Raw genomic sequence first — 22,038 nt, 5'->3', positions numbered from 1 at the left:
CTTTAAAAAAAATCTAAATTAAGAAATACTTTCTTGTTAATGTACTTTTACCATTAAGCTGGCACTAATATGTACTTCAATCTTAACATCCATTTCTGAGCTCATTCGTGACTTTTAATAATCAACCCGGGAGACTTTTATTTTGAATACGATCAACATTGTGCCCGGATGTTGTGTGTGCTATTGAGTCAGACTTCACTTTAATTTACCCGACGCTTCCAAAAGAAGAATGACGGCCGGTTTAAGCAACAGATGAGATGGGTCTACGGAGTTTGTCAGCTATTAATACCGTCCTCTAAACTGCTATTGACCGGTTTAAACGCTTTGCTATGATCGACACGCATTTCTCAACGTTATATGTGTTTAACTGACAGCAACCTTGCTGTTAGTTGGAAACGGGAGAGGAAAGCGTCAGACTGCGCACTGCTGGCCCTCTAAACACACTCTCATCGGGGACTTCACTCAAAAGGGCAAGATTGTTTTACAACATACCTGATATAGCCACACCAATGCTTGCATTTTAAACACACAGTCTGTTATAAGTATTAACATTAATCAGATATATCAAAGACTATGTGAAGTCGATGTTGATTGAATACCACGGTTTGTTTTTCGTGCAAACGCTTGTTTTCTTGCATTTCTGCTGATCGATTGTCATCGATCACACGTCGATGATGGCCACAGATGCAGTAGCGACTGGAGAAGTCTCAAACCAGAGAGACTCGAGCGATCTGAACGCCAACAGAAGTAACCCAGAGTCAGACACACCCAGCCGGACATCTGAGACGCCAGAAAACAGAAACATAACTAGCCCGTTATCGTTATCATCCCCATCGGTTCACTCCGGGGAAGATCCACCTCAGGATTCCAGAGCAAGGGATGATCCGCTGGAGAACGGAGACCTTCCGGTCCGAACAGGAGACACGCCGCAGGAAGAGACTCCAGACAATAGACAGAAACAAGGCGTGAAGACTTCAACTCCTGTGAGAGAGCCGCACACACTCTCCTCTCCTGAAGAACACAACAGAAGGTAACGGGGACACTGTCTGTGTCTCGAAAACAAGCTATGCTTTAGGACTGTCACTTTAACATTCCTTGAACATGCTACACTTTGGTCTCCTATGACTGCTTTTGGTCTGATGGACTAAATCTGACTACACGAAATTAGCAGCAAGAAAAGCTTTAACTAAATCAAACATTTGTCTCTCCTTAAAGGAATAGTTCAGGCATAACTTAACATTTACTCACACTCAGGCCATCCAAGATGTAGATGAGTTTGTTTGTTCATCTGAACAGATTTGGAGAAGTTTAGCATCACTTGCTCTCTGGTGCAGTTAATGGGTGTTTTTTAATCGAATAGTTCACTCAAAAATCGAAATTTGCTAAGAAATTACTTTCCTTAAGGTCATCCAAGATGTAGATGAGTTTGTTTCTTCATCAGAACAGATTTGGAGTGACGTAACATTACATCACTTGCTCACCATTGGATCCTTTGTAGTGAATGGGTGCCGTCAGAATGAGAGTCCAAACAGCTGATAGAAACATCACAATAATCCACACCACTCCAGTCCATCATTTAAAAAGTGAAAATCTGTATGTCTTCCCCCTTTCGACTGTATCAACAGTTAAAATCATACTACAATCAGGCTTGGGAGGGTTACTTTAAAAATGTATTCCGTTACAGCTACTAATTACTTCATGAAAAAAGGATTCAGTAACGTAATCCAAGTAACACAATCATGGGGCGGTCACAATGCACTTTTCTCTCCATTGACTTCCATTCATACGCATCTGAATGCGTCAGACCGGAAACGCAAGCTTATGCAAAATATTTTGCTGCGTTCCAAAGTTCAAGTTTAGTGAACTCTGACCTGCGAATTCGCATCACGTGAAGATGTGGGACCAAGGGGCAAGGAACTCGACCGGAAGTTGAAGTCGGTTGGGGGCTGCCATCTTTTAGCAGAACTTCACTTGCGTTAACATTCCCATTGACTCCCATTCATTTTGGCGTCACTTTGACAGCGAATAACTTTACATCTGAGGTGTTTAAAGACTCTGTTTGTCCATTATTTATTTCTAAAGATACACGACAATGTATAAAGGGCTCCATTACCTTCTATGTTACATTATGGCCCCGTATAAACAGTTTTTGTAAAAAATAGGCTAACGATTGCGTCATAACCACTCGGCTCTCTGTCGCATTACCGTACAGACAGGAGGAGAAGCTCGCAGGCAATTAACTTAATATGGCGTACTGGCGTTACATTTTAAAATACTATACAAAATAATTAATCAGAATACTTACTCCTGCTCACTCACGACAAAGAACTCCCAGCTCAAGCTTGCCGTCTCTGCAAGATTAACGATGGCAGTTTGCATTCACAGCTACTAGAAGATTTACATCTGTCAGACAGGTTGCTGACGTCGTCAAGCTTCGTTTGAGTCTGCGCGTCAGAAACGGAAGTGCTAAAAAACGCTAAAACTGGGCTTCATTTGTCTCAATTGAGTTCCAATGGGGTCGCTGTGTCCATTTCTTTTACTGTCTATGTGTGGGACCAGTAGAAGATCGATACGTCACTGCGTGACCTCTCTATACAGAAATTCAAAAATGAAGGAAGCGCTATATAACTTTAGCTGTAGAGCACCGTCCTATTTTATATAATACATATTTAAAAGATTATAAAAAAAAAAAAAGAAGCTGCATGGTTTGCTTAGGGTGTGTGTATATTTATATATATATATATATATATATAGAGAGAGAGAGAGAGAGAGAGAGAGAGAGAGAGAGAGAGAGTACAATATAAAACGCTTTCGACACCGTCGCAAGAGACACAGTACAAGCACATATTAATCCATGTTGTGATAATTGAGGAGAGACTGTTTTATCTTGCTCCCGCCCATATTTGCAGCGGCGTCCGAAATAATTTTGCGCGTTTAAAGTCTAGTGTGACCGCGCCTTAAGTAATGTAACTGATTACTTTTGGATTACTTCTGGATTACTTCAAGGTCAAATATTATTTTTTTTAAAACAACAACATTTATTAATTAAGAATTTCACAGCCCTGAATTAATATATATGTAAAGGACTATACAGACATCTAGTGCATGGTATTGGTATTACAGGTTATTTTGTTTTATTTTGAAGAAAATATAATGAGAAATAATTTTAAGGAAATGTTTCTTCAACAGGTAAATAGAGAATACAAATTCTTTTTTTTTTTTCAATGAAAATATAAGAACAATTTTTAGACAATGGAAAATGTTTCTTCAAAAGGAAAATAGAGAATAACATTTATTTATTTTTTATCTTTGCAAATATAAAACTAATTTTTAAAAGTGCAAATGCTCCTTTAGGTTGGATGTCGAATCCTTCGATGAAGAAAGTGTTTTCTTTGCTGGAAGGCACAGTTTGCACTGTACAACGTTGTTTGCAGTTTCTTATTTTTAAACAAAATAGCAGCGGAATTTCCATGAAATTAACGCGTTTTTGCAGCAGTGATTCAATCTGCGTCTGAGGAGATTGTAGACAGCTGTTATTTGCGCATGCACCAACGGGTGGCACACGTGACTCGCGTGAGTCATTAATCAAGCTGTGCTTAATATAGTGTTATTATGCCAAAATACTGATTTATTTAGTTTTAAATTAAACCATTGTAATCCTGAAAGTATTCCCCCTTTTCTCAAAATGTAACTATAATCTGATTACTATGTTTTTTTGGCCTAACTGATTACAGTTACTGGATTTTTGTATCCTGATTACGTAACGCCGTTACATGTATTCCGTTACTCCCCAACCCTGACTACAATATAGTTATTTTGACCTAATCAATTGACATTAATTTCATTATAATTTTTATGACTGAAAATGTGGTATCTAGTAGTGTCTCACGTTTTACTCCACCCTGTTATTACATCTTTTTCTCTCTTATAAAAAAGTAACATTTATTTAAAATTTTGATTCACTGGAAGTAAAATAATTTTAAGCTTTCTACCACATGAAGGGGGGGCCAAATAAATTCACTAATTTTTTTTTGACTGCATCAAACTGAGCCGTTCCTAACCCTAACTATAACTAAAGTTATTATAAGAAAATATTTATTATTCAATACTCTGAAGAGTTAAATCTAAAACAATTTCCATTAACTGAAATAAAGCTGAAATAAACTAAAATATGAATAATAAAAAAAAATGGAATGTAGAAACTTAATAAGTACTAAATTTACAAAAACAAAAAATAAGGCAAAATAGAAAATTTGAAACAAACTAATCAAAGTGACGAAAGCAATTAACACAACAAACTTAAAAATAATAAAAAAGCTACTTTGAAATCTTAAAAAAAATTCTATGATAGTATGAAAAAGATACTAAAAGAACACATTATGATGATTTAGTCTGTTTTATTTTAATATTAATCTAATGTTTACTGCTGGAAAATTGCAAATTCGCCAAAATCAAGTGTTTTTTTTTTAGGCACATACCAAATGGTGCTAACAGTGTTATAACCACTGTCCCCTTTACTAGCATGCAGTTACATATATCTGAATAATAGGAGGGGCCCACCAACTAAGAACACATTACTACAAAATCTTAGTATATTCCCCAGTGTATAACCACAAACAATAAAGACAAGAATTAACTTTTTATATCTTTATATCCATTTAGAAAACTAAAAAGAAATAAACTAAACAAATGCATTTATAAGAAAATGAATTGAAATGAAACCAGATCAACAAACGAAAACAGTATCCACACAGAAAGTCTGTAAAGAAAGACTTAATCAATAGAAAATAATGACAAATGAAAATCAATAGTAACAGAATATCAAAATAAAAAGATAAAACTAATCAGTTCAGTTTTTAGGATGATGTCCAAAGTTCAAAAATAAACCTTCAAGTGCTCTTCCAGTAATCCAAGGAAATCCACCAAAAAAGAAACTAGATAGCCCACAGTCACATTCATGTATTTAGGATACTTGAGAATCCACACGGTCATGCAGTGAGATCAATCCATTGATTAGAAACTACTTTGTCCATTTCAGTTGAGCATTAGCAACTCATATGCATCCAACAATTCTCAAAAAGAAAGTAACATAAAGAGTCCATCTACAAAAAGAAAAAAAATATCTACAATTTATTATATAAATCAAATGAAAACAATTGCGCAACATTAGGAGAAACAAAACTTACATGATTGAACTGGAAACAAAGTTTCTCAATCAGGACTCCAATAAGTGTTGCAGGAGGTGCTTGGAAAAAACCATGCTTCCCTCTTCCAAACAAACTGACTTCTTCTATACTACTACCCTTTTAAATACAAGAGGTTCTAGCGCTCATGCGCCCCCTAGTGGGTAGTATGAAAAAAAATACCAAAGTAACAGATAATACTGTTACATACCCCTCTCCTCAGAAGGAGATTTGCCATAACCATGACAAATCTTAAGATTTTGCACGTGATATGTTTCAGTACTGTCTGGATCAGAAATAAAAGAAACAGAATAATTAACTGGCCCCAACTTTTTGTTAATTTTTGCTGGCCCTTTCCACTTAGCAGACAGCTTAGCCATGAACCCTTCATCGGCTCTAGATAAAGGATGTGTCCGTACCCAAACCACATCCCCTTCTTGGTAATGGACTGACTTACGATGCTGATCATAGTATCGCTTTTGCTTAGCTTGGGCTCGGTTCACATTCTCTTTCACAAGAGTAAGGAGTTCTTGTTGTCTGTCAAGGATGGGATATGCAGGGTTATTAGGATCAGGCGGTTTATGTAGAGCTCTCTCCATTGGACCTTTTAATTTACGTCCAAGCGCTACTTCAGCAGGTGTAAAACCTGTGCTTTCATGGTAGGCTGTGTTAATAGCAAACCTGAATTCGGCAATCCATCTATCCCAAAGCTTATGGTGGTCTCCGACGTAAGAGGCAATCATGGTTTTCAAATTTCGATTGACTCTCTCCGTCAGATTTGTTTGGGGATGGTAGGCTGTGGTCAGTTTTTGAATGACTCCCCACTGCTTGCACACCTGACCGAGGAGTTGAGAGGTGAATTGGGCACCACGATCTGAGACCAGGTAGGCTGGTGTTCCCCATCTGGTAAATATCTCCTCTACCAGAACTCGGGCTATCTGAGGGGTTTTAGCAGACCTCAGGGGAAACATCTCGACCCACTTAGTACAATAATCCACGATAACAAGTAGATACTCGTTTTGTTTGACACTTTTTGGAAAAGGCCCCATGAGGTCGATGCCCATCATGTAGCCAGGTTCAACAATAGGTGTAGACTGTAGATAACCAGATAATTTTGACATGGATGGTTTGTATTTTTGACAGACTTGGCATTCTTTACAATGTTTCCAAACGTCAGCTCTGATAGTTGGCCAGTATACAGTTTCTAGTAGTCTGAGCAAGGTCTTGAGTTTACCCAGATGACCACTGAGAGGATTGTCATGAGCATACTGAACAAATGCTTGATGATGGATGGATGGAATGACAAGTTGAAGTTTTTGACCTTTTCGTCCATCTGGAACACTACGGAACAGGAATCCATTTTCTGTGACATAATGAACTCGTGATGAGTCTTGTGGGGTCTGAGATGGTACTTTGGAAATCAATTCTTGTATTTCTGGGTCATAGTTTTGAGCGATGGCTATCTGTGATAAGTCTACTGGCATACTGACTGATGATGAGATAGAATTAGATGCTTGAGCTACAGCAATAATGTTAGGTGAAATGATGAGGCTTGGAGCTCTGGATAATGCGTCAGGTACCACATTACACTGACCTTTTCTATACTTAACAGTGAAGTGAAATCCTTGTAGTCTTATGGTCCATCTGATGAGACGTGATGATGGTTTGGGGTGTTGAAATGCCCATGTCAATGCGGCATGATCAGTTACTACTTCAAATAGTCTTCCTTCGAGATATGGCCTCCATTTCTCCACTGCCCACACCACTGCTAGGCACTCTTTCTCAGATACAGAGTATGACCTTTCTGCCCCTCTAAGTAGTCTGGATGCATATGCAATAACATGTTCTTTCCCTGCACATTCTTGTGTAAGAACGGCTCCCAAACCAACTTCACTGGCATCCGTTTGAACTCGGAATGGTTGAGTGAAGTCCGGAGAGGTTAAAACGGGAGCTTGCATTAAGTCTTGCTTGATAAGATCGAGTGCCTGTTGGCATTGATCTGTCCAAATCCAGGTAGAGTTTTTCTGTTTCAAAGCATGAAGTGGAGCAGCCTTCTCTGAGAAACTGGGAATGAACCGATGGTACCAACCGGCCATACCCAAAAAACGCTGAACGTCTTTGAGAGACTGTGGGATGGGAAATGAACTAACTGCTGAAACCTTTGTGGGATCGGTTTTGATTCCTTCTTTTGAAACAACATGGCCTAAGAATGTGAGAGATTTTTGAATGAAATTGCACTTTTTGAGATTGAGTGTTAGACCTGCTTTGTGGAAACAATTGAAAACTTGTTGGAGATGTTGGAGATGGTCTTGCTTATTTTTGGAATACACCACGACATCATCAATGTAAACCATACAACATTTACCTTTCAACTCCCGCAATACATGTTCCATAAGTCTCTGGAAAGACGCTGCTGCATTTTTCAGTCCAAAAGGAAGACGCAGAAATTCATATAACCCTGAGGATGTGATGAAACCCGTTTTTTGAATGCTATGAGACTCCATTTCCAGTTGCCAATAGCCACTCTTTAAGTCCAGTGTAGAGAATACAGTTGCCCCATGTAATGACTCTAAGATGTCTTGTATTTGTGGCATTGGATATGCATCCAGATGAGTTTTGGCATTCAACCCGCGGTAATCAACGCAGAGTCTTGATCCTCCATCTTTTTTCTGTACCACCACCACTGGTGATGCCCATGGAGAGCAAGATGGTCGAATGATTTTCTTATCAAGCAGCTCCTTGATTTGATTTTCAACAAAACTCTGTTTTTCAATGGAAACCTTGTATGCTCTTTTTCTAACAGGTAGTTCATCTGTGGTGATTATCCGGTGCTTGACCAAATTGGTATATCCAATTTCCTGGTTGCAAACAGTGGGCCAGCTTAACATTAGATTTTCAAGCTCTTGCTGTGTCTGCATGTCGGTGTCTGCTTTCTCCGATAGTTGGTGTATAGAATGGAGTACTTCATCACTGCAAGGCTGTAAAGGTATGGCAAGGTAAAAGTTAATGGTAGAATTAATGTCCTGATGAAGGAATGGAAAGAAGATTGGTGTTTCAGCACCTTCTATTGGAGAAAAACCATACTGAGCATTATTGAAATCCAAGACCATTCCTGATTTCAACAGAAAATCCATGCCAAGTATGATTGGTACTGTTAAATCAGTGTCATTCATTATATACAGGGTAAGCTCTATTGGACGACCCTGCACTTCACTCTTCCACACCACCTTTCCAACAGCGGTTTGGCGTTGTCCGTTGGCTAAAAGGAAAGTTTGTCCCCCACCAGGTAGGTATACTTCTTGACGGCTTAACTGTTTCCAGCATGACTTTTGAATTAGTGACAAAGTACTGCCAGTGTCCACCATAGCAGTAATATGCATGTCTTGTAGGGTTATGGGAATGATAAGATTTCTGATGTCATATTGCATAGAATTTTGGCAAGTCTGGACAACTCTGGTATTGGCTGCCGCTGTTTTGCGATGTGAATCGTGATCTGGAGGATTTCTCTTCTTTTGCTCATCTCCATTAACTTGACTCCAGTATTTCTTGGACTCAAAAAAATCTCGTTCTATCTGTGTACCTACTTTTACAAGTTCTCCTACATCTTTTATATTGCCACGTAGCAAGCTAGCAAGCCGTGGGTTACAGTTACGTAAAATAGCTTGCACCACCTCTCTTTCTAACATGTCCTTCTTCCATCTCAAACAAAGAGCTCTATAGTGAAAAGCAAAATCTCTGAAACTTTCTCTTGCACCTTGTCTCCTCTCCATCAGCTTCCTTACTGCCAACTCTTCATAATCCTCACTGAGAAAAGATTGCAGAAATATTTTTTTAAATTGTTTCCAGTCACAGACATTCCCTTTCTCCGCCATCCACCAATCTTTTGCAGTACTTTTAAGTACGGCAGTTAAAGAAGCCAAAATTTCACTATTCTTCAAAGGTCGAACAGCGAAATACTCCTCACATCGTTCAATGAATAAGATAGGATCTTCATCCGGGCTATTGCTGAAACTAGGAAACTCAAGTTTGACTGGTGGGTTGTACTGATTTGAACAGTCCATGACAGATTGAGTATTTGACTGAAGACTGTAGGTTTGATCGGTCAATGGTCACATTGACACTAAGAACACATTACTACAAAATCTTAGTATATTCCCCAGTGTATAACCACAAACAATAAAGACAAGAATTAACTTTTTATATCTTTATATCCATTTAGAAAACTAAAAAGAAATAAACTAAACAAATGCATTTATAAGAAAATGAATTGAAATGAAACCAGATCAACAAACGAAAACAGTATCCACACAGAAAGTCTGTAAAGAAAGACTTAATCAATAGAAAATAATGACAAATGAAAATCAATAGTAACAGAATATCAAAATAAAAAGATAAAACTAATCAGTTCAGTTTTTAGGATGATGTCCAAAGTTCAAAAATAAACCTTCAAGTGCTCTTCCAGTAATCCAAGGAAATCCACCAAAAAAGAAACTAGATAGCCCACAGTCACATTCATGTATTTAGGATACTTGAGAATCCACACGGTCATGCAGTGAGATCAATCCATTGATTAGAAACTACTTTGTCCATTTCAGTTGAGCATTAGCAACTCATATGCATCCAACAATTCTCAAAAAGAAAGTAACATAAAGAGTCCATCTACAAAAAGAAAAAAAATATCTACAATTTATTATATAAATCAAATGAAAACAATTGCGCAACATTAGGAGAAACAAAACTTACATGATTGAACTGGAAACAAAGTTTCTCAATCAGGACTCCAATAAGTGTTGCAGGAGGTGCTTGGAAAAAACCATGCTTCCCTCTTCCAAACAAACTGACTTCTTCTATACTACTACCCTTTTAAATACAAGAGGTTCTAGCGCTCATGCGCCCCCTAGTGGGTAGTATGAAAAAAAATACCAAAGTAACAGATAATACTGTTACAGTGTATTATTATATAATGCGGTTATTGTCACTTAAAGTAGGTGTGGTGGTGACATACAAAACATACGCCTGTAGGTAATGCATTCATAACAGTGTCTAGGTGTGTACAGTCTATTGTCATGTGCTTAGTCTCATGTGTGTACATAGTTACTGTAAAAACAAAAATATCTATATAATAATTCTCTGTGTGCAGCTTTATTAGGAACATTAATCTGAGTCCAAGTCTATGATTCTGCTTCATAATGACAGGTTTAAGAGTTTGAATCCTTTACTTAAAATCTCATTCAGAATCTCAGAAATATGTCACCCAAGAATGAAAATTGTTGTTTATGTTCAGTGAAAGTCAGTGGAGTTTAAAGTTCTTTTAGACCCCATTGACTTTCATTGTATGGCCAAAAACAGTTGAAACATCCTTCAAAAGATCTTCTTTTGTGTTCATTTATTTATGCAATACTTTAGCAAAGAAACATGCGGTGTTGTGTCCCATGACACGACAGTGTGAACTGTTGAAGATCTCTTCTGGGAGGGTGGGATAAAGAGCGGGAGACGTTCCTCCTGGAGGAGTATGAGGGATACCACATGGATGGCATTGCAATTAGCTCCCGTCCTCAGTTAACCAGTGTCTCACATCTGAGCGCCAGCCTCTTTTTGAAATGACTAAACAGCTGGTGGATGAATGACTCTTTTGCTGAGCCTTATTCATTAAAATCAGAAGACAAAACAGCCTGTACACACACAAAACACACGCAAATAACCGGTTGATGGGAATACAAGATATTTTTAGATTATGAAAGCCAAATTTACTTAGAAAAACTTGGTTGAATGTGACGTAGGATGTTTGACTTTGTTTACAGTAATGTGCATGCATACTTGTGTTGTCACGGTACCAAAATTTCAGTATTCGGTACCGATACCAGTGAAAGTCCACGGTTCTCGGTACCAATTTCGGAACCAAAGCAAAACACAAAAATATACTAATTAAAAATGTTTAATTAAAATTAAAAAACTTTTTTTATCACTAAAAATAAAACCAATGCCATTCTTTATACTTATTTACAATTGTGAACCGGTTCGATATGATACACTGATGTCACGGTTCCGTTCGGTACGGTTCGGTACGTTTTAGATACAGCAAAATGTAAAAACATCTCAACTTTTCAGAATGCCGCAAGCGCAACGTGGGTCATGTGACAAGAACTAACCAATCAGCTTCATCCTTTCCCGTAACAACGTTGAAAGCTCAGCCAAGATGAAGGATCAGCTGATCATAGTTGTATATGGATTGCAATTTTGAAATAAATTCAGAAGCAGAGCTACTGCAAGCGATTTTTAGAGCTGCAAATCCATTTATCCTTTGCTGAAATTTCCGCATCTTCATGGAGAGAGCACGTCATTGTTGGTTAGCAAAGGCAGACGCCTCAGGGGCGCTTCTGCCCGAGCGCTTTGGAAAGGAGGAGAATGATGCGCCTAGCGTTTTCCACGCGTTTTTAGGCGCGATATGTGTGCACGTTGGATTCCCTGTAAGCTATAATGGTGATGACAGAATGAATGGTAAATAGTAAGGTCTCATATCCGCGGCTATAATGTAAATGTAACGTAATCCTACCAATCGCCGCGGTGATGTCTTTTGCCCTGTTTGAGCCAGTTGGAAATGTCTGCCTAAATGCTGCAGGTATAGTTTGTTGCGTGTATGTTTCTCCTTTTTTTATTCTTTTCCCAGATACTGACACACTGGTGATGTCGGTGTAAATGAGTTTACATGTTTCAAGTATTCCCGCTGGTTTTTTTTTGTTTGTTTTTTTTTCCGCTGGCAGATGCAACCGTTGTTTTTTTTATCCACCCTTCTCTTGCCATCACCATTATAGCTTACAGGGAATCCAAAGTGCATGTTGGTTATTGGAGGATCTTCTATTTCTGGTCTGTTAAATGCATTAGACATTTTGCAAAGAGCCTTCAGCACGTACTGAGTGAGTGAGCGAGCGCCTGACTGAGTAGCCTAACATAAACATATAAGTTGGTGTTTTTTTCTTCTTCGGGGGTGTCAGGAGCGTTGCCTGTTACGTCGTTTGGGTTATTGGGCTACCTTGTTGAACCAAATCATTATATTTAACTTTTTTTTTTTTCTTTTTTTTTTTTTTAGATATAATTAATTAGTTCAACGAACCGTTCGGTACATAATGCGTACCGAACCGAAAGCCCTTTATATTTATATATATATATATATATATATATATATATATATATATATATATATATATATATATATATATATGCATTTACCAAAGTATGCAGTTGAGTGCACTGCATAGAATACTGTTAGCCTGCAATACACTCAGCATTATATAGGAGGCATTCCCGAACTTCCCACAACTTAGTCTTGTTTATGTTTATGTAAAAATACGGCATGCAGTTGCATCAAACAATGTTATAACTTATAAACATCATTCGATGTGAAATGAGCTACTCCCATTTGCTTCCCAGTCTGTTTCCAGTCTGAACATGAAGCTCATGAGAATGAATTTGGTTTTCTGTAGTTTGTGCTCTTGAGTTACATTCAGAATTACAGATTTTCAAACATTGGATCAAGTGTTTATTAATACTTTATTTGAGAAGCGTCGCACCCTGTGAGTGATCTCACTGTGAAATGACTTTAGTTCTAAGAAGAGCGGCATCCTAATCTGCTGCATTTCTAAGAAATTAGAGCGGGTTTCTTCTCTACGGTGATAATTTTGACCTTTGAGAACACTCCAAGAATTTCAGGCCTTTCCAGTCACCACCCAAATCTTTCCCCAAAGAAGGTGAAACTCTTTTGCCTACTTCCATTCATAATCGAACTTATTTCCTATGTGACATGATTCAATGTGTATGAAGTCCTCAGGAGTTTACATGCCTTTGTATTGGAGATTAACTCACCAAAGAGGCCCACATTTTTGTTGGATTTTTGTTCTTATGTCATAAGCTGTGATATTCTGTGTCTTGAGGTGTAGTGGTGGCATTAAGCAGTTTGAAGCTATTTCTCAGTTACTAAAGCTGTTTGTAGCTCTGTGATGAATCAGCCGGTGTCAGATTTGGACTTCTGGAATCTTTCTTTCAACTCAGACGTATTGGGTTTTTAGTGAGTGAATAACATGTTATGAACTAGGGCTTTTTACGCCAGAATGGCTCCCAAATGGTTCATTCTTTTTTTTTTTTTTATCCTTCAGTTTTGAGCACCAGGAGTCAGTTGCTACCACGGAGGCACGGCTGAGAATGGAAGGGGTGGAGCTAAAGGAGGAGTGGCAAGATGAGGACTTCCCCAGGTAGGCTGTTAAGACGTGTATATGAAAGTGGTGGGTGGTATGACCAAAATGGGTTTTTTTTTTTCATGATAAATTGCAAGATGCCTTACCATTTAAATGGATGGGGTCATTAAAGGGCACCTATTAGACCCTTTTTACAAGATGTAATATAATGTAATGATGAGAGCCAGTGTTCAACTGCTGAGGGAGAAAACTATATGAATGCAGGACTGTCAGTCAAAGACTGTGGGCGAGGCCTAAACAACGTGATGTCATATTGCTTAGAGAATCAAAAGGGCAGACCTAGTGGGGGTGATTTGGTTTAATGGGGTTTCAAATAAGGAGTGGGTGGATTTTTATCATTGTAGGGTGGTTGTGTTCAACCTGCCAACACACATTTATGTCCAACTCTGTGTAAAAGTAGATTTTGCATTATAGGAGGCCTTTAAGATTTGAAGAAAATAGTTTTGTTCAGCCAGGACGCATTGAACTTACCAAAAAGTAAAATCAGAAACGTTTACATTCGCACAAATTGCGATTTCAAATAAATGTTGTTCTATTGAACTTTTTTTTTTTTTTTAAGAATCCTGAAAAATACTTTCCATGTTTTCCACAAAAATATTATTTATTGATGTTTTCAACATCTATATAATAGTAAAATCAACATATTAGAATGATTTCTGAAGGATCATGTGACACTGAAGACTGGCGAAATGATGCTGAAAATTCAGCTTTGTATGACAGGAATACTGGTAAATTGCATTTTGAAATATGTGTTTTTTTAAGCTGTAATACTTTTTGTAATATTTTTTATTGTATTTTTATTGTTTTTAATGTATTTTTGATCAAATAAATGCAGAGCTGAGTTTTCATCCCCCTAAAAAATTGTATATTGCATAAATGGACAATAACCATTTATAATATTATTATTTTGATAGAAAATATCATATTAATAAATTATAATTATTAATTGATAATTATTGCAGATTACACAATTGACAAATTAAAGATATTCCATTTGATTTTTTTTTCTTATTTTAATTTGGAAATTAAAAAATATCTGCACTCTAAATAAATATAATAATAATAATAATACATTTGTTACATTTATGTAGCACATTTTGTGGGTACTCAAAGTACCCCGTTAAAATCTTGGTTAAATAGCCTTTTTAATGTTAAAATTCATAGCAGGGGAGGAGAAAACCAAAATGAGTGCAAGAAAAGCTTCTCGCCCAACTTATTAATGAAAACAAAGATATAATCAAAGGAAAAATTGAGTTGGGAATTGGATAACCTCCAAAACCCAAAAAAGCTGCTTGAGAAAACGTATATGTGCAGTGTTTCAAAAATGTTTACTTTTCGAGGAAGATTGCCGGCAAGAGCCATATTACCCCTGCTGAAAATAAATAAATAAATAAAACAATAGAAACCATAACATAATTCTTTATGGTTTTACTGGTTATAATGGAAATTTTACTGGTTTTAATGGTAAATGTAATGGTGCCTGTGGGTCTCTACTGGTAAACCACTGAATCCTAATTCATTTTTTAATTGTTTTAATGGTTTGTTAGTTGTGGTAAGTTGTGGTTTGTTTGTAATGTTTATAATGGTATTAGTAGAGGAAACCATTAGAATTTCTGTGATAGTGTTTTCAGCAGGGAGGATAGTTTGTGATTTGGTCTTAGTGACTTTGGAGTTTTCTTCCTTACTCCTAAAATTTCACAGATTTAGGAGCTAGTTTTAGCACTAAAATGCTTTGTGAATTAACTCTTGAAAAAAAAAAATAATAATAAGTTTGACACGCCCATTATTTTTTGCGATTTTCTCCTAAATCGCCAAGTTATGAGCTACTTTTAGCCTTGAGATGTTGTGTGAATATGGGTCCTGGTTTAAATGATAGCAGATTGTAAAGTATATTACGATAATTTTCAAATGCGTTTTATTTGGGTTGCCAGGCCACTCCCAGAAGAGGAAGATATGCATCTTGATGAGGAGCTTTTCACCAGGTCTTCTGGTGAAGGAGCACCTGGTAAGCCTTAATCATAGACATTCTCAAATATATGGAATATGTAGAGACATCTATACATGTATCACTAGCTCAGGAAACATTATGAGAAATTAATATTTGTTTTGCAATGGCAGCTTCACAGTCTTATGGACTAAACAGTGCAAAGAAAACCAAAAAGAAGCTTTTGGCTCCGGACATCAGCCTAAACCTAGACCACAGTGAGGGTTCAGTCCTTTCAGATGAGCTGGATGAGAGTACAGAACTGGACCTGGACGACATAGACACCCCTTCAGACAACAGCAACGAGTTTGAGTGGGAAGGTATGACTGTGGTTGAACCTTTACATGTTGATAGTTTAACTTTATGTAATCCTAACAGCAACTAATCGGCTTAATTAGTCATTGTGCAGCCATTCGAACTCATGTCTTTCTAATCCTGAAGAAATGTTCCTTACTCACTAACATTAGAGATCTTTTCAGGGACCGGCTTTGTGTAACAACTTAGTTAAACAGTATTGTGTGTTCTTGTTTTGTTTTTCTGTCCCGCTGCTCTCTTCTCTCTTTCCTGGAAGGATTGTTTCTTCTCATTGGTTTGCGTCAGGCCGCTGGCCTGCGGTTAGTGGTAAGGTTATCCGACTGGATGTTTTTCTCCCTGATCAAGTTCTACAGCATTGATTTCATTTCCTTTTTGTTATATCACCCTTTGGTTTGGTTTGATACAGCACAACAAATCAGATGTTACCCATTGTTTTTGTGTGGAGAATGTTAATGGTTGGATTTTTGATTTGTGCATGTTTTTTCCTTGAATCTCATCAGATCTGATCCTATAAATCAGCCTCATTTTGGTGTCCCGATCAGTTTTTTTACATTTTTTTAAATTTAATTTTATTTTTCAACGCTTGAAATGAATCGCTTTGAATTTAAAGGCAAAAGCAGCCTTCCATTGTGAAAATTAGTTATCATTTTAGCATTTGTTTAAAAAGCATACCTTTTTATTTATTTATTTTTGAACTACTTCAGTATATCTATTTTTTAGTACATCTTTATCAGTAATTTCATCATTGCTTGTTCTGCTGAAAGCATTTACGGAAAATGAAAATATACTTCCTTTTTTCTTTTGAATCGTGTTTGTCTTATGTAATTTAATTTAACGATAACTGCATTTCTCACATTTTAAAATGTTTTAACTTTGTAGTTAAAATTATAATCAAGAACTTAACATGCTCTAGTATGTTAGCAGACACATTAAAATACTTTAAGATGAATGATTATATGACTCCTGAAAGTCCCTTATGAGTTTTATTATAGTAAAAGAGTAGTAACCCTTCTTTTTTTGGCATTATGATTACCATTTGTACAACCGCAGATACTATGATCAGACTACGGTTAAGTGTAACAAAGCCAAGGTTAATTTGTAGTCAACATAGTTAAACTATATTAACCATGTTTTTGGGTTTTATTTGTAGTTAAACCATAGTTATTTTTCTTAAGGGAGTTTACTTTTTATTTCATAAATATTGTTATCTGAAAGTACACTTTTTTTTTAACGCACTTTAAAGTTTTAAAGTGCACTACAAATGCACATTCAGTATAATTAACTGCACTTTTCAAAAGGGTTTTTACATCATGTATCTATAATGAGCTGTTAAAATCATGTATATATTGAAAACTAGTGAAAACTATGTGTGTAAGTATGGTTGTATTAGCATTAGCTCTGTTCCAAAACCTAGCTAGCTGCCTTGCTGTCTGCTGTGTTAATTACTGTCTACATAGGCAGGGACCTTCTTAGACATTATACCAATCAAATTTGTCTAATCTGAAGAGTTCAAAGAAGTTACCCGCACTGGATTTCTATAGTCTTACATTAGCATGTTGCTAAGCTAGCAGCTACATACTTTTAAATAAAATAAATTATGAAAATACACTGCACATACAAAAATACTTGCAGTTTCAGTCATACTTCAATAAACTTCTATATGACCTTAAATGTTCAATTTTGGTTTTATAATGCCGTTGTTCCTAACCCTGGTCCTGGAGGCACCCCAACATTTTACACGTTTCATGTCTCCTTAATCAAACACACCTAATTAAGGTCATCAGTCCAATTGGTACAGACTCCAGGACCTGAAATTGGTATTTCCTAGAAAGGAGACATGCAAAATGTGCAGTGTTGAGGTGCCTCCAGGACCAGTGTTGGGAACAATGCTCTAATGTAGTATGTGATTGTCTCATTGAAAAAAAAAAAAAAAAAAAAAAAAATATATATATATATATATATATATATATATATATATATATATATATATATATATATATATATATATATATTAATTATAATAAAAAAAAAATTCCTCCTCTTTAATTTTTTTTTTTTTTTTTTTTGTAGCTCTTTTTTTTTTAACTAATTTGTTTGACTGCTTATTTTGGCATACAGAAACCAGAACACAGAGTTTTAATCTGTACCTTGTTTTGTGCTCCTATGAGTTTTATAGATGGGTTTCCTGAATCGAAAGACCACAGGACAAGTGTATTTATTTATTCATTTAGTTTTATTTATTGATTTATTTTTTTGGAGCTGTGAATCAGCAAAGCATCATTCCTGATCAAATAAATGCACAAACAGTCACTGAACTGAACACTTTAAGAAAACAGTGCACATGCATTCAAAAATAACCATTATTTAATCAAATAAACCCTTTATTTCTCTTGTCAGATGACCTCCCGAAACCCAAAAACACGGACCTGCTGCGTAAAGGAGTGGAGTCAGTGCAAGAGTTCACCAACACGGAGGAACGGGAGGAGGGCCGTCGCTGGAGAGTCTTCCGCATCGGAGAACAGGAGCACCGGGTGGACATGAAGGCCATTGAGCCCTACAAGAGGGTTATCAGCCACGGAGGTCCGTGAACGCACCTTTCCACACCAATGTGTCCTGTCTGTTATCTACACAAGGATGTTTTCTGTTCTGTTCAGGAAGTGAACTTGTCAGTGGGTGAAACTGAAAACATTCAGAGCAGTTTGATGGTGTTTAGCTGCATTCTGATTCTCAAAATGGTGCTTCTTATCTTTTAGAGAATTACTGTGGCATTTATTGTAATTTATAACACCACAGACCTTTTCCAGTTCATCTCTTAGTCAGAGGAGCCTGATCCCATCTTTATTTCCTCTTTTTCCACTTCCTCCCCCTCCCTTTTGCCATCTAACAGCTGTCGCTTTCATTCAGTATGCTTCTTTTGCATGTTGTTACAAAATGAACAGTTGCACAGACATAGAGCTGTTGATTCAGATGAATTGGATCAGTCAACTTGCGTAATTGCTGTAAAAAAAACAGCTAAAGTTCACACGTTTGCCAGTAGCCACTTTCAAACATGGTTCCCCTTTTCTCAGGTTACTATGGTGATGGATTGAATGCCATAATCGTTTTTGCCGTTTGCTTTATGCCTGAGAGCAATCAACCGAATTACAGATACATCATGGACAATCTTTTCAAGTAAGTTCTAGGTGGCTGTTTTCACATGGTTTATTCTGGTCAATATCCCTTTAAAACAATAAGAGACGTCCTGTAAAGCGATCTTATTGGAAAAATTTGGTGTAGAAACTATTTTATCTCAGAAATTGCTAGTTAATCCCTATTTAATTACTATACATTGCCCTATTTAATTACAAAGAAACATCAAGTAACGCATTATTAGTATTAGTATTTTCTTGTAAAATGCACTCCAATAATCAGCTTTTAAAGTTTTTACATTACAATCCATTGCCGAATAGTCTCTGCAAAGTATTGCATAGACAGCACTGATGAAATTAAGGCACTTATTTTGTTGCTATTAAATGCTTCCAACACAATTGGAATTCAATTTGGACTTATGAAAACCTGTGTACATTTTTAATCTGGTCAACAAAATGACAACAAAAAGTCACCCACATCTTGGAAATATCCTGGGGGTAAGCAGATAAACATAACATTTTCATTTTTGGGTGAACTATCCCTTTAACTAGCATGTCTAGCAGTCACATTTACCATTGTTTGGTGAATTTGTTTTTTTTATCTTGGGGAAATCCAGTCATTTCAACAAGAATGTGGAATTGTGTGTGTGATGTGAAAGATTTCTTCCTTATGCAAATTCAATGCCAACAGAAAGCTGCTTGGTTTGAAAGCTAACTGCACTATTGCCAACAGCCGAGGGAATTTTTTGCCCCAAATTTCTCTACTGTGGCCACACCTTAAGTTTAAGACAAGTCCTCACCTGATGCCTCGAATCTTATGTGGTTTCCCAACTAACATTTTGTGTGTCATTCAGGTATGTCATAGGAACTCTGGAGCTTCTTGTAGCTGAGAACTATATGATTGTATACCTGAATGGAGCCACTTCACGCAGAAGGATGCCCAGTGTGGGCTGGCTCAGAAAATGCTATCAGCAAATAGATCGAAGGTGAGAATCTCATTGCCAGTATTAACTATCACACTTAATTTTTGAGTGAACTGTCCCTTTAAATTGCTCATTCTGTTTTTATCTTCAACTTCATTTTGTTCCAACCCCAAATAACCCAGAAAAGCAATATCAAACAAACAGATGTTAAACTATCTATAATGTATGGGAACAAAATAAAGTAATGATAATAAATGTAAATCAAAATGCATTATATAAATCTATTTTGTGTACGGTTTCCTAAATAGTATTAATAGAAATATTTATTTTCAGTATGAATAAGTCTACATTTATGTTTGCACCACAATGTTCTGATACAGGTTAAGGAAGAATTTGAAGTCTTTGATAATAGTGCACCCATCCTGGTTTATTCGCACCCTCCTGGCCCTCACAAAACCTTTTATAAGGTCAGTCCTTTTCTAGTTACCTTCAGATATATTTTAATATGAATTGAAGTCCTGCAATGACTTTATAAATGCATTATTCAATGTATCGTTTTCCAATTACAGCTCAAAATTTAGCCAGAAAATCAAGTATGTGTTCAGCCTGACAGACCTGGCTGAGCTTGTCCCGATGGAGTACGTTTCCATTCCAGACTGCATTAAACAGTAAGTATCCCTTTATTATGCCTTACTGCTTCCTTCTTTTTTTTTAAGCAGGAAATGATCAGTTTCTACTGTCCGTTCATTACTCTGTTTAGACAAGCTATGTTAAATGATTACCTTCTGAATCCGTACTTAAGTTTCCATACTGTTCTCCTCTCTCAGCAGGATTTTAGCTTTGTAATTATTTTACCGAACGTCTGATATGCTCCCAAGTACTAGCTGCTGTTGGCTGTTCAGAAACTCTCTATGCCCTAACCCTTCTTCCTGCCTTTCCTCTAAGGTTTGACGAAGAAAAAAATAGGAAAAAACATAAAAGGTATCTGTATTTTCATTCCAGAGATCCCTGTCGTATCTCTGTTGACCTTGCCTGAATTGCACGAAACTAACAATTAATCGTTTGGCTTTATTAAGTGCACACCTACACTTTGTCACTGGACCAGAAATTGCTTTTTTTAGCTTCCTCTTTAATTGTCATCAAGATGCTTAATTTTTTGTGTGCCATCTAACTATAATCATTTGTTATAAATGCTGCTGTTTTGCACTTTAACTCAATTGAGCACAATTTGTCACTTATTTCTAAAGCAAACATGCTCTGACTTGCTCTAAAATTCCTGCATTGGCCTTTATTATTAAATCTACTGAGGCGAGACGTTTTTGTCCTGTCGCTATTGCCGTTCCAGTTTTCTTGCTGTTTCTTGTAAAGTATATTAATTATTTTTAATAAAACTTTTAAAAAAATAAATACATTTCTTTAATTTTATTTGATAAAATGTACAGTGGGGTTTAAAGGATTAGACAAGATTTTTTTAAAGGAAAAAAACTGATTCTGCACTTTTTCTTTCCTATTTACTAAACGCATTATTTAAACTATGCAGATAATGTAACTTGTAATTAGTCATCCTGAATACATTTTATATAAAAATATATTATAAAAAATATATTATTTTTTATCTTGTTAAAACACTTATTTATCTCTAATTCAATAAATCTCTTGCTTTTACCTCTTATCTGAATCATCCAGTAGCTGTAATTAAATTTCATTCAGGTTTTTGGCCAAATGCACTAACTTGCTTGTGTTTTAAATGAACGTCTCACAGATTTAGATTCTGACGTCGTGTCCTCTGTTCTGCCGCTGTTAGTATGGTATGTAATTAACCACGCTAGTAAAACAGACTTTATGGTGAAGGATGTGAACAGTAAAGTCACGGGTGGTTCACATTTTATTTTTTTATTTTTTTCTTCAAATGCATGCCTGGCCAATGCACATACTTACTGCTCACTGCATGTCCAACCCTACATGTGACAAAATGCATTGTGTAAACCTCACAGCGGTGATCACACGGGACAAGACGGAGCATTACGGTTTTCCACACATCAAACACTCCATAGCAACTTCCTTGTGCACAAGCTTCAGTTAAATTTTCTTCAGGAAATTTATACAGTGGCAGTTTGTACAATAAACAATGCAGAATCAACTGACTTAAGTTCTACATTCATTGATTTAAATGATCTTTTTGCTTGTGTTTGTATAACGATGTTTTTAACCTCAATCAAAAAGTTGCCTTGACTAAACCTTTGAGTGTAATGTCAT

At 36.5% G+C, this 22,038-nt stretch overlaps 2 protein-coding genes across 5 annotated transcripts in view; both read left to right on the top strand.

Moving 5' to 3' along the window:
- The window catches only part of LOC128013988 (annexin A2), a 327,457-nt gene that overhangs the window by 117,226 nt on the left and 188,193 nt on the right, over positions 1-22,038 (top strand). The window lies entirely within an intron of this gene.
- Positions 178-22,038, top strand: part of bnip2 (BCL2 interacting protein 2) — a 23,049-nt gene continuing 1,188 nt past the window's right edge. Inside the window, exons 1-11 of one of the 4 annotated variants that reach the window (XM_052597200.1) lie at positions 179-1,030; positions 13,334-13,429; positions 15,364-15,437; positions 15,551-15,736; positions 18,129-18,311; positions 18,800-18,902; positions 19,714-19,845; positions 20,163-20,249; positions 20,352-20,450; positions 20,728-20,763; positions 21,545-21,590. In XM_052597200.1, the coding sequence (XP_052453160.1) occupies positions 672-1,030; positions 13,334-13,429; positions 15,364-15,437; positions 15,551-15,736; positions 18,129-18,311; positions 18,800-18,902; positions 19,714-19,845; positions 20,163-20,249; positions 20,352-20,450; positions 20,728-20,763; positions 21,545-21,557 (1,368 nt within the window). In that variant the 5' untranslated portion in view covers positions 179-671 and the 3' untranslated portion in view covers positions 21,558-21,590. Of the gene's footprint in view, positions 1,031-13,333; positions 13,430-15,363; positions 15,438-15,550; positions 15,737-18,128; positions 18,312-18,799; positions 18,903-19,713; positions 19,846-20,162; positions 20,250-20,351; positions 20,451-20,727; positions 20,764-21,544; positions 21,591-22,038 lie in introns of all 4 variants that reach the window. The other 3 variants (XM_052597201.1, XM_052597198.1, XM_052597199.1) reach the window with 3 other exon arrangements.

The sequence above is a fragment of the Carassius gibelio genome, chromosome B25 (assembly GCF_023724105.1).
Source record: "Carassius gibelio isolate Cgi1373 ecotype wild population from Czech Republic chromosome B25, carGib1.2-hapl.c, whole genome shotgun sequence".
In the NCBI taxonomy this organism is placed as follows: Eukaryota; Metazoa; Chordata; class Actinopteri; order Cypriniformes; family Cyprinidae; genus Carassius; species Carassius gibelio.
Note: the sequence above shows the minus strand (reverse complement) of the source record. Positions and strands in the feature narration are given on the sequence as shown.